Source organism: Lycium barbarum, chromosome 6, assembly GCF_019175385.1.
Source record: "Lycium barbarum isolate Lr01 chromosome 6, ASM1917538v2, whole genome shotgun sequence".
Lineage (NCBI taxonomy): Eukaryota > Viridiplantae > Streptophyta > Magnoliopsida > Solanales > Solanaceae > Lycium > Lycium barbarum.
Window position 1 is genome coordinate 3,671,846 of NC_083342.1, and position 13,232 is coordinate 3,685,077.

General features: G+C 30.9%; 1 protein-coding gene across 1 annotated transcript; it reads left to right on the top strand.

Moving 5' to 3' along the window:
* Positions 1 to 10,974: 10,974 nt before the first annotated feature.
* Positions 10,975 to 12,622, top strand: LOC132600504 (agmatine coumaroyltransferase-2-like). The gene has a single exon (XM_060313720.1). It carries the CDS (start codon positions 11,069 to 11,071, stop codon positions 12,386 to 12,388), a length of 1,320 nt encoding a protein of 439 aa, XP_060169703.1. The 5' UTR covers positions 10,975 to 11,068; the 3' UTR covers positions 12,389 to 12,622.
* Positions 12,623 to 13,232: the final 610 nt, after the last annotated feature.

The window sequence follows — 13,232 nt, forward strand, 5'->3', positions numbered from 1 at the left end:
CTTCATGGACGATGATTTTAGTATGAAGCAAAAGACTGGAGTTTCTTGCGGGCCCTCTGAAGCGAGAGGAGAAGCATATATGTTTCCTAGTGTCGGTAACTATTAACATATTTTTTGATTGTGATATTAGAGCTAGTGTTAGAAATTAATCATATATATGTCTGGTGGTTGACTTTTTGGGTTGTGTTTTTATAATTCCTTCTATCTCATCTCTCAATTTATATGTTGCAACACTTTTTTTTTTAGTTTATCTTAATTAAAAAAAAATACATTTTTATATTTAGAAGCAACTTAAATTTAAATTTCTCATTTTATTCTCAATGAGATGATTTATATCAATCAAATATCTCTGTCATTTAGATCACAAGTTAAAAAAAAAAAAAAAAAACCTTCTTTTAAAAGTTATACCCAAACCAAAATGCATCACATAAAATAGGACAATGGGAGCTGTCTATGAGCCGCCTACCATCTTCGTGTCCGTGACTTCCATGGCGACTTGACAGATAAATAGATTAAGAGGAAATTAATTAAACAAATAGTATGTGTTGGCGAATATTCCTTGCCTCTTGGGTTGTCTATAAAGGATTTTAATTAGCATTGTTAGCAAGTAATATACGAATCACATGTCAAGAATTTTATTAAGTCAATAGCTACGTGAACGTGATAGGTCCAAAAGTTGTTAATTAAAATTTGCAAATCTGACTACGGACTAGCTTAATATATATGGTTAGTGTTGTAAGCTTTATATTTTAGTGAAGGATAAAATTCACAAATAACAGGCTTTTTAGCTCCTATAATTGAAAAATGATCATTGTCCTGAAATTGCAAACTCCACAAGTTAAACTCTAATATAATGTCCTGAAAATTCAATTGTGAAATTAATTTGAACTTCTATATAATTATTTTTCAAAAAAGTTGAAAAGTAGTATTTCCGCAAAATTGGATTTGTATCCTCGTCTGTAAATATCGTATTGGCTCTAATCCAGTAGCAAAATGATTAGACTGTTCTTGCTCAGAAATGAAAATCTCGAAGAATTGGCTAATTAAACTCCAACGCTAATTAAATTAATGATTTATTTTAAAATGTAAACCGAATTGAAAAGGGGAAAAAAATAAACCATGGAAGAAAAATTGTAAATTACAAAGCCCACAAGAATATGTAATCATTATGTCCCTTGTGCTTTCTCGATATTAAATCCTTAATTAGCGGAATGCATGTATAATATTTTTTGTCTGTTTCATTCTGCATGTGATTCAGGCACCTAATATTTTAATTAATGAGACACACTTTTATCAGTATTTCATAACAATTTGTGTTTAGAAATTTTTGTAAAAAGTATTTTCGAGTGTCATATGACACAAGACATGTGAAGATTTATATTTATGATCAGTATACTATTAATCAAATGGATAAATAATTATAAATATATACTTTGGCGAATTTAATTAAAAAAAAAATTAGTTTCATTTGATATAAGTGTGTAAACAATAAAATCACAAAATATATTAAAATTTTTAATCAATATAAACATGTTAAATGAAAGAAAGATCGGTTAATATTAAATTTTGCTTCACTGTAAAAATCATAATTTTTTTATTTTTTTTTTTGACATTTGTGGTACCAAAAAAGTAAACAAGATAAATATTAAAAGAAGATTTAGTAGATTTTGTTTGACGGTAACAACAACATAAAAAGGAAAAAGCCAAAGTACGTACTTGAAGTCAATGTCAAGGCTTACATTTGTGCTGGTAGTTTAAGAAAGAAGTACAAATATTTGGCAAGTCTATAGACTGACATGAAATTTGAGCAAGTGGACAGCGATATTAAATACTAGTGTGAATAATTTTACACTGTAGTTTAATCTGTTGTAGTGCGTTACATACATTCCTTGTCATGATTTTTTTTTTTTTTGGGTTAAACGTATACTTCATATATACATATATATAACATTCCTTGTCATGTTATAAACTCACATTTTACTAAGTAAATGTACCTTTCTAGTTAGGTTGATTATGTTATTAAATCTTTTACACGATCGACATACAACGTAAACTAACGATTATATTTCCACCATCTCAGGCGATTATATTTTCTTTATAGTGAGATAATTTTTAGAAAAAAAAATCTTTTTAGAGCATTCAGTATACAGAATTCATCATGGGTGTACCCAATAAGGAAGCTAAAGTACTCCTTACCGTGGGGAGATTGGTTTTAGTTATACCATTTTCATATGAGATATATAGGTCAAAAATAACACCAGATATACGATAAGTAAAATATAAATTTTTCTACAAAATTATTTTCTTCTATTCAACTATAAATTTTCATAAGATATCATTTCCTTAAATCTCTCGGACATAAGCACAAAGATTAAGTTTTTTTGATAGGATTCCTAAAGGGGGAATTCTAGGGAATCACAAACACAAGTAAAAATACGGAATTAAAGATAGAAAAAATTGGGGATGAGAAGAGAAGATAATAAAAGCAAGACCCAAACTTGGCTTCTAAGGTTTGGAAGTTCTTAGCTCGGCTTTTAGTACGAGACCTTAGATAAAATTGAGCACTTGAGCCATTCCGTATCGTATCAGTTTTGCTCTTTTTATCAGTTGAAAATATAAAGGAAAACATGAACCGCACATGAAGATACATTTAGTATAAGCAAAAGAAGGAGACGTGTGAGATGGAACATCTTTAACTAGTAGTGATTATAGAAAGTTGAAAAGTATACACTTGTACTTAATCAACATCAGGCAAAAATTTTAATTCTGTTGAAGATATAGTCTCACCTAACTTGGAAAAAGAGAATGACAATATAGCATATATTTCTAATTGATTTTGATGAAGTAATTGTAAATTTTCGAGTTACGTTTTCAACATCAGGCAAAAATTTTAATTTTGTTGAAGATATAGTCTCACGTAACTTGGAAAAAGAGAATGACAATATAGCATATATAGATTTCTAATTGATTTTGATGAAGTAATTGTATATTTTCGAGTTACGTTTTGCCCATGTAAATAGAACATAAATTGGTTCATAGTCCGATATGGTGTACTATGGAGAAAGATTGAAAACTTTTTCCATTCTAAAATCACTAACGCAACTAAGATTTACATATTATGTTGATTTTGTTTGACTATCAAAGAGTGTAAGATAGTACTAATATAATATACTATATCAAAGGTTGGGATGAAGTGATAAATATTTCTCCATTTTTAATTAGTGGTCTAGGATTTGAATTCTGTGTATGAAATTATCTTTAATAGGGAGCGTCTTACTCCTAAAGTAGAACTTTTCAATGCAAATTCAAATTAGTCGAGTTCCAAAATGGTATCTGCAGATACCGAATGGTAAAAACAAAATGGAAAATGATAAGTATAGTACTAAAAGTCATGCAATAGTTATACTAGAGATGATTTTTTCTTCAATTTTGACGAAAGAAGATCAAAGCAAGATTTCTAAGAGAAAATATCCCAACTACAATATCGTCATAATTAACGTTGAGAAGTTGTTTTCCTATACACAGTAAGTTAAACAATTGGTCCTTCCGATTCCGCATATCACGGAAACTTACGGACTGTTTTTTTTTTTTTTTTTTTTTTTAAATTTAAACATATGTTTTATTGGAGAACTTAACTATGACAATTTTATGCAATACGATATTATGTTTTCTGGCAGAGATTGTAAAAGGGCAAAATGTTAATTTTCAAAGTTCTTTTTCTTTCTAGAATCCTATTTCCAAGATATTCAAGAATTCAAAACATAAATGAAATGTCAGCAGAATATTTAAGTTGAAAGCGTTATTCTAACTATATATTAAACAATAACTAAAATATAAAAAAAATGTGAGCCCCATAATTCTAATATATATATATATATATATATATATATATCCGTTCCAATTTAGCCCCATATATATTAAACAACAACTAATATTAAAAAAATAGTGCAAATTAATAATGTCAAAAAAAAAAGTGCACCCCGTATTAAAAAATCAAACAATATTCATGTAATTTTCAAAGTATCTCATTAAGTCAATAATGATGGATTCATTACGACGTGCGTATTCGTAGCAAACACTAATATAATAAAGTTTTAAATACGGAGCACAAACTACAATATTATATTAATCGTGTTTTGAACATAGTATCCCATATTGACAAAATCAAGCAATATATATATATATATATATAAGTGAATCCCATATTAAAAAAATAAACAATGTCAAAAAAAATAGTGCAGACTTTGTATTCGTAGCAAACATTAATATAATAAAATTTTAAATACGGAGCACAAATTACAATGTTATATCAATCGTGTTTTGAACATAGTATATATATATATTATATGCATAAAAATAGTGTAAACTAATAATGTCCAAAAGGGTGGGCCCCATACTAAACAACACCAAGCAATATAAAAAAAAAAAAAAACTATATAAAGCATGGGTTTAGACCCATGCTTCGTCGTCCGTTGTCCCTTTAAAAAAAGGGATGGGCCCCATATTAAATAACACCGAGCAATAAAAAAAAGGAAGAAAAAAAGTGAAACTCACCATCTCCAAACTCATGGGAAAAAAAAAGTGGACCCTATATTATCAAAATCAAGCAATATCAAAAAAAAAAAAAAAAGTGAACCCCATATTAAAAAAAATATAATGTTAAAAAAAAAGTGTTGGCTTTATATTCGTAGCAAACACTAATATAATAAAGTTTTAGATACGGAGCACAAACTATAATGTTATATTAGTCGTGTTTTGAACATAGTATATGTATATATATTATATGAATAAAAATAGTACAAACTAATAATGTCCAAAAAAAAAAAAAAAGTGCACCTCATAAAGGGTGGACTTCCTACTAAACAACATCAGGCAATATAAAAAAAAAAACGTTTGGAACCCACCATCTCCAAACTCACTATAAAAAAAAAAGTGGACCCCATATTAACAAAATCAAGCAATATAAAAAAAAAATGAACCTCATATTAAAAAAAATAATGTCGAAAAAAAAGTGCAGACTTTGTATTCGTAGTAAACACTAATATACTAAAGTTTTAGATACGGAGTACAAACTACAATGTTATATTAATCGTATTTTGAACATAGTGTATATATATATATATATATATGTGTGTGTGTGTGTGTGTGTGTGTGCATAAAAATAGTGCAAATTAATAACGTCCAAAAAAAATGCGCTCCATATTAAAAAATTAAACAATATTCATGTAATTTCCAAAGAATCTCATTAAGTCAATAATGATGGATTCATTGTGACGTGCGTATCAATCCATTAGTGGGAGCAAATGAAATTGTTTTTCTTCAAAAAGTTAAGTAATCAAACCATACAGTTTTTTTTTATATATATTAGCCTGAGATCTAATCTAGATATTAAATTGTTGTATTTGCTATTTCGCCATGTCATTTATTTGTTATGTTCACTAAAATAAATATACTTAAAATATTTATATTTTAAAATAAGATAGAATATAATTACTTTTTTATTTTTATTCTTACTCTAATAAATGTGAAAAGAGATTAATGTTGTAAACAAAAATATCAAATGGAGATCAAATAATGAATAAGGTAAATTAGTCAAATTATAATTCTAATCGATGTTTTCTTAAAAAACCATGCAAAAGACAACAAGACAAGTAAAATGAGCTAAACCGAGAATATTTACCAAAAATTAAAAAATAGTATTTCTTCGTTTAAATAGAAAATCAATTTCTACTTTGTTTCGTTTTAAACATATAAAATTAATTTAATAATTTGAGTTAGAATTATCCAAATCAAAATTTGATAAAAAATAATAAGTATTTTACACCTTTAAATTAATCGAATTAAAATTAAAAGTATCAACTGATGCTTAAATATTGCTATTATTTTATCTCAAAGAGAGGAAAATAATTTCCTTTTAAACAAGTCTTCTCTTTTAAAAAATATTAATAAATTTATCGATTTTGTGTTCATAGCCAACTTTAATATAATAAAATTTTAGATACGGAGCACAAACTACAATGTTATATTAATCATGTTTTGAACATTATATACACTTTATATATATATTATCACTATTCAAAAATAACTACATACACATAAATACATTATAATCTAAAGTGTTGGGCATGTGCACGGGCACAGGCCATATAGTTACAAACAGAAGAGGAATGTTTTGCTTTTTTTTGTGATGGAATGAGCTGCACTCAGCTGCAGCGAGTAGAGATTTATATAGGGAAAGGAGAAGGCCGAAGGGCTAATTCGAGGCATAACAGGTGTTAAGTGACTAATGGAGTTGAGGATTTTAGGGTAAGAAGAGCGAGCGTGGCAGCACGGTGTTGAAGCGTGTGTGAGAGTGTCGGTTGGAGGGGTCCGGAATCAAAATGCCCAAAAAAAAATATTTTGAATCAAAATATCCAAACAAAAAAAAAGTTACCAAAGTACCCATAACGCAGTAAAATACTGCGCTATAGCACTAACGGAGACGGAGCCGTTAAGTGCTATAGCGCAGTATTTTACTGCGTTATAGAAAAAAATTATTTTTTTTGGTACTTCTATAACGCAGTAAAATACTGCGTTATAGAAGTACCAAATTTTTTTTCTTTCTATAACGCAGTACCAATTTTTTTTTTTTTTTGTATAACGCAGTAAAATACTGCGTTATATAAACAGTACAAAAAAAAAATTGGCCAACTTTATTTTTTGCAACACTTAGTGTTATTTTCCATACTTTGACCAATAATTAGTCGTGTGTCAAGATTTCGAAACGTCAATATTTTATATAGAACCTGATATTTTTTTCTGCGTACAATAATGTAGGCTCAATACATCAAGGATACGTAAACGTTCGATCGTCATTTTAGGGGTTGAAAAGGGGCCCGAAGTAAGTTTTGTTTGAAAAAACTTAGTGTTTTTTTCATACTTTGACCAATGATTAGTCGTGTGTCAAGACTCCGAAACGTCAATATTTTATATAGAACCTGATATTTTTTTCTGCGTACAATAATATAGGTCCAATACATCAAGGATACGTAGACGTTCGGATCGTCATTTTAGGGGTTGAAACGGTACCCGAAGTAAGTTTTGTTTAATAAAACTTAGTGTTTGACTGTAAGGTTAGTTTAGTCAACTTTATGTGTCGAGAAAATTAGTCAGCTTTATTTTCAAAAATTGAAACCGTAGAAGTGAAATTGACATTCACAGCTACATTACCCCAGGATTTTTACGTTGAAATTTATTGCGTATCACCATCTTATAAGTAAATAAAACTGAAAATTTCATGCCAATTTGGGGGAAAATCGAAATTGAATGGGATAAAAGACGTTTTTTTAAAAATCGGCTCGGCCAAACCGCCTTACGGCAGCTTGCCCGCATAGATCTCGAAAAAATACGCAAGTTCAAAAAAAAAAAAACGCGTAAAACGGACGTCCGAGCGCAAAGTTATGATCATCTAAAGTTTGACGACTTTACAACTAGTTTTTATCCCTATATTTTTTAGAATTATATTTATATTCAAAATAAAGTTATGTCTTGATTAAAAAATAACACGCTTAAATCAAAATCTTAAAAAATAAAACACCCTAAAGTTTCCAAACAAAACTTACTTCGGGTACCTTTTCAACCCCTAAAATGACTATCCGAACGTCTACGTATCCTTAATGTATTGAGCCTACATTATTGTACGCAGAAAAAAATATCAGGTTGTATATAAAATATTGACGTTTCGGAGTCTTGATACACGACTAATCATTGGTCAAAGTATGGAAAAAACACTAAGTTTTTTCAAACAAAACTTACTTCGGGCACCTTTTCAACCCCTAAAATGACGATCCGAACGTCTACGTATCCTTGATGTATTGAGCCTACATTATTGTATGTAGAAAAAAATATTAGATTCTATATAAAATATTGACGTTTCGAAATCTTGACACACGACTAATTATTGGTCAAAGTATGGAAAATAACACTAAGTGTTGCAAAAAATAAAGTTAGCCAATTTTTTATTTTGTACTGTTTATATAACGCAGTATTTTACTGCGCTATACAAAAAAAAAAAAAAAAAAATTGGTACTTCTATAACGCAGTATTTTACTGCGTTATAGAAAGATTTTTTTTTTTTGGTATTTTTATAACGCAGTATTTTATTGCGTTATAGAAGTACCAAAAAAAATAATTATTTTCTATAACGCAGTAAAATACTACGTTATAGCACTTAACGGCTCCGTCTCCGTTAGTGCTATAGCGCAGTATTTTACTGCGCTATGAGTTCTTTTGTAATTTTTTTTTTTATTGGGGTATTTTAGTTCAAAATATTTTTTTGGAAAGCATTTTGGTTCCGGACTCTCGGTTGGAGTCATAATTAAATATTGGATAAGATGATATTTAACTGAAACAGTGCGACTTTAACGGAAATGGGAAAAAAGAGGAAGGTGACACTTCGCAGCGTTACAGAGCATAGAATGTGTAATGAAGAGTGTCGACTGGCCATAAAGATGAAGAAGACTTTTGACAGAAATATTGAGGTGACATTTCGTTGCGTAATTGCACGAAACGTGAAAAGAAAAGATTAATTATGGGGGTAAGGAGCACGTACCAACAATTTAGGACTCGGAATTCTAACTGCAATTTATAGCCGTGAACGTGGCATGGTAAGAGTGGAAAATTATGAATAAGCTTCCTTTTCCTTGGATCTTTTATTTTACGATAAGAATGTACAGTTTGCATGATTTGCTGGATAAATAAGGAAAGCCCGGGGGCTGTACTTAACAGATAGGAGTAACAAACTTAGTTCATGTTCATTCGTGCCCTTTGTTTTCTGATTTATTTCCATAGTTCTTATTACACTGGTAACAATAAAATTTTCTTATTACATTGAAGAGGACACTTAGAATTGAACCCACATGATCATCGGAAGTTATATATGGCTAGTTGTTGGTATATGTGGCGATTCTCTGGCTTCATACAAATAATTTGACTTCCTCTATTATACAAACTAGACGGCTTATGCCCGTGCTGCGCACGGGCACAACACTTTAGATTATAGTGCATCTATGTGTATGTAGTTGTCTTTAAATAGTGATTATATATATATATATATATATATATACATATAGAGAGAGAGAGTATATGTTATGTTTAAAACATGATTAATATAACATTGTAGTTTGTGCTCTGTATCTAAAATTTAATTATATTAATGTTTGCTACGAATACAAAATCGGCAAATTTATTAATATTTTTTAAAAGAGAAGACTTGTTGTAGAAATTGATTTTCTATTTAAACGAAGAAATACTATTTTTTAATTGTTGGTAAATATTCTCGGTTTAGCTCATTTTACTTGTCATGTTGTCTTTTGCATTAAATTCTATCTTATTTTAAAATATAAATATTTTAAGTATATTTAGTGAACATAATAACTTGATTTTGTCAATATGGGATACTATGTTCAAAACACGATTAATATAACATTGTAGTTTGTGCTCCGTATTTAAAACTTTATTATATTAGTGTTTGCTACGAATACGCATGGTGTTTAATATGGGGCCCACATTTTTTTTTAACATTGTTTGTTTTTTAAATATGGGATTCACTTTTTTTTTCAATATTGCTTGATTTTGTTAATATGGGGTCCACTTTTTTTTTCCGTGAGTTTGGATGTGGTGGGTTCCACTTTTTTTCTTTTCTTTTTTTTAATACTGGATGGTGTTTAATATGGGGCCCACAATTTTTTTTTTACAATTGTTTTTTATGAGCCTGTTTAATATGAGGCCCAATTTTTTTTTTAATGAGGGAACATGGGAGGTCCACAACGGACGACGAAAGGAGCACCAACCGGTGCTTCTAATATAGTAGAAAAGTAATAAAATTGATAGTCGTCGGTTGTGTCCAGAAGTCTCCTATTTTGTTTTGATCTCTTTTTAATAGAAAATTCACACAGAGATTATCCTCCATACAAATGCATGGTTGATTTACAATCTAGTCATATTGTCACTTATTCAAGAACGGGAGTCTTGATGTAACTATAGAATTATTTTTATATAGCCGATACGTTATGAGTTCAAGTCATAAAATCAGTTAATGAGGCTTGCATCAAGAAGGCGAATGACTACAGTACACAAACTTAGGTTGCAGCCTCTTCTTTGAATTCTACGTGACCGTAAACATGTTTCATGTACGTACCGATTGTTTTTTTTTTTTAATCAGTCATTCATACTTGCGCCAGGAAGATTACGTTGCTTACATTACACAACCTTGGGGTACAAGTCCTTCCTCCTTCGTGCACTAAGTTGCCTCTTTTTCAGAATCAGCCACTAATATTTGCATTAATAGGGAGGTTGTCTACATTCAGGGGCAGAGCTAGCCGTTTCAGCGTGGGTTCGGGTGAACCCAGTAATTTTGGTCCAAACCATATATTTGTATTAAATTTTTGTCAAATATGTACACATTATTAATTTAGAACCCAGTAATTTTAAAGAATTAAAATCTCGAACTCACAAATTTTAAATCATGGCTCCCTTTCTGTCTACATTACACTATCTTGGAGTACAATATCCTTCCCGAACCTTGGGTGAACGTGACATGCTTCATGAATTATTTATTTAATTACTTTGTCACTTATCATGTAAATTATTGGTACAACTTAACATTAGGCACTATATATCAGATGATCAGTGTGTATAATGCAAATGTAAACTTGGCAAGAGATAATTGCAATTCAATTAAAAATACTATTGTGATGAATGTCGGTACAACCTTAAAATTAAAAAAGATGACTAATTAACCACTTGGAGAAAAGCTAATTAGCTGAGTTTGTACATTGAAGTTTGGATGCCATTAACCAACACGCCGAGTCTCTTATTTTCATTTGTTCTTATTTTATTCTATGCCAACTTTTTTTCCTTGTACAGGACAAACACGTCGTAATTACACAATCAAAGGAGAATAGGTATGATGATATATTTCTATAAATACCCAAGACATGCCACCAATAACTCAAGCTAAAAGAAAACTTTATGTTCTCTACTTCATAATTTCCTTTTCCACTTAGCCAAAAACAAAAGGAAAACGATCATGAAGGTGAAAATAGAAAGTTCAAGAATCATTAAGCCTTCCTATGAACATACCCCTCCTCCAACAACAAGCCACATTCCCCTTAGTGTCTTTGATAAGATCACATATGAGGCTCAAATTGCTTGCATATACGCCTATCGCCCTCCCACCCCACCAAATACCGTTATTGAATTGGGTCTTCGAAAAGCCTTAGCTATTTATCGAGAGTGGGCTGGAAGATTAGGCAAAGACGAACATGGAAATTCAGTAATTCTCCTGAACGATGAGGGTGTTAGATTCGTCGAGGCATCGGCTAGTAACACCCTTGATCAAGTAATGCCCTTCAAACCTTCACCATATTTGCTGAACCTACACCCTAGCTTGAATGATGTGAAAGAATTGGTGCAAGTCCAAGTAACAAGGTTCACTTGTGGCTCCTTGGTGGTTGGCTTTACCGCGCACCACACGGTAGGAGATGGCCATTCCACTAGCAATTTCTTGGTTGCATGGGGCCAAGCTTGTCGAGGCCTCAAAATTAATCCACTTCCTCTTCATGACCGTACAATTTTTACTCCTCGAGATCCTCCTCTCGTCGAGTATCAGCATAAGGGGGTTGAATACATGTCTAAGTCAAAAAAAGAACAATCATTCATTGAGGTTCATGATATATCAGAAGATGTGATTGTACACAAAGTTCATTTCACAGTTGAGTTTCTCGCAAAGCTTAAAGCCAAGGCTTCTTCCATGAATGGAAATAACAAGCCTTATAGCACATTCGAAAGTCTCCTTGCGCATTTATGGAGGGCCATAACCAAAGCTCGTGGACTAAGTGGATTCGAGACTACCCAAATAAGAATTTCGGTCAATGGCAGAATGAGGTTGACTCCAAGAGTACCCAATGAGTACTTTGGGAACCTAGTCCTTTGGGCATTCCCAACAACAAAAGTGAAGGACCTTCTGCGAGAGCCTCTTCCATATGCAACAAAGCTCATTCACGATGCTGTTACAGAGGTAAACAACAACTATTTTAGATCGTTCATTGACTTTGCCAATACCAAAGCAAAGGAAGAAGACCTTGTCCCCACAGCGGACATGAACAAGCACATTCTTTGCCCTAATATCGAAGTGGACAGTTGGTTAAGATTTCCTTTCTATGACTTAGATTTTGGGACCGGTTGCCCTTACATTTTCATGCCTTCTTATTTTCCAACAGAAGGCATGATGTTTCTTTTACCATCCTTCATCGGAGATGGAAGTATCGATGTCTTTGTTCCTCTATTCGAAGACAAGTTGCCCGCCTTCAAGAAAATTTGCCATTCCTTGGACTTGCTTGCAGATTAAAAACTTAAAATCTGCTCTTACTTTTAAAAAAAATAATAATTAGTCGTCTTCATGAAAATAAATGTCAATTTTGTCACACAAGGGAATCGTTAATTTCCTATGTTTAGCCTTCTAATTCCCTACTTTGTAACAATTTTTGTATGCATATCAGCATATGAAAATTAAATACAGGGATGTATTATTTTCACAATGGCACGTACTGTCAATGATCCTTGTTGTTTTGCTGTTCTAGTTTTTGTTTCCAACAAGTTCTCTGTCTATTGTAGGAATCTCAATAATTTGTCTATGTAAAGTAGACGTAGATAGAATTTAATAATGCATGTGCACATGTGATCCTCCAAATTATCACCTACCAGCTCTACGGCTGATATTATAATAAAATTTATTGCTTGACTTAATATTTGCCAGCACATCAATATATATTATCTGGCAAACTTTGTGAGCAACTAAATGATAATCGATGTGCTGTGAGGAAGGAGAAATTTTTAATTCTGATTGGGGGCGCTTCTTCTTTAGTAAATTTTATTAGTCACGATCTGAAATATGATATATTTGGTCAAATTTTTCAAAACTGCTTATTTTGAAATACATATATATATATAGTCATATTTAATTAATTAGTTAGAAAAACACTTTTTACTAATATTAGAACTGTAACTTTTACTTGGCCAACCTATTTTTGTAGCTTCTGCTACGACCAAGAAACAATTATTATTTTTTTCCTATAAGATTGGTTCAAAATAAGCACTTTTAACTTTCTAAAAGTTTGGCCAAACAGGCTATTAATCGGACCAATCAGCATTTTGAATACTAAATGATTATTAAAAAAAAAAGTTAAATCATA

Coding starts and splice junctions, on each gene's coding strand:
- LOC132600504 (XM_060313720.1), top strand. CDS start 11,069: ATGAAGGTGAAAATAGAAAGTTCAAGAATCATTAAGCCTTCCTATGAA.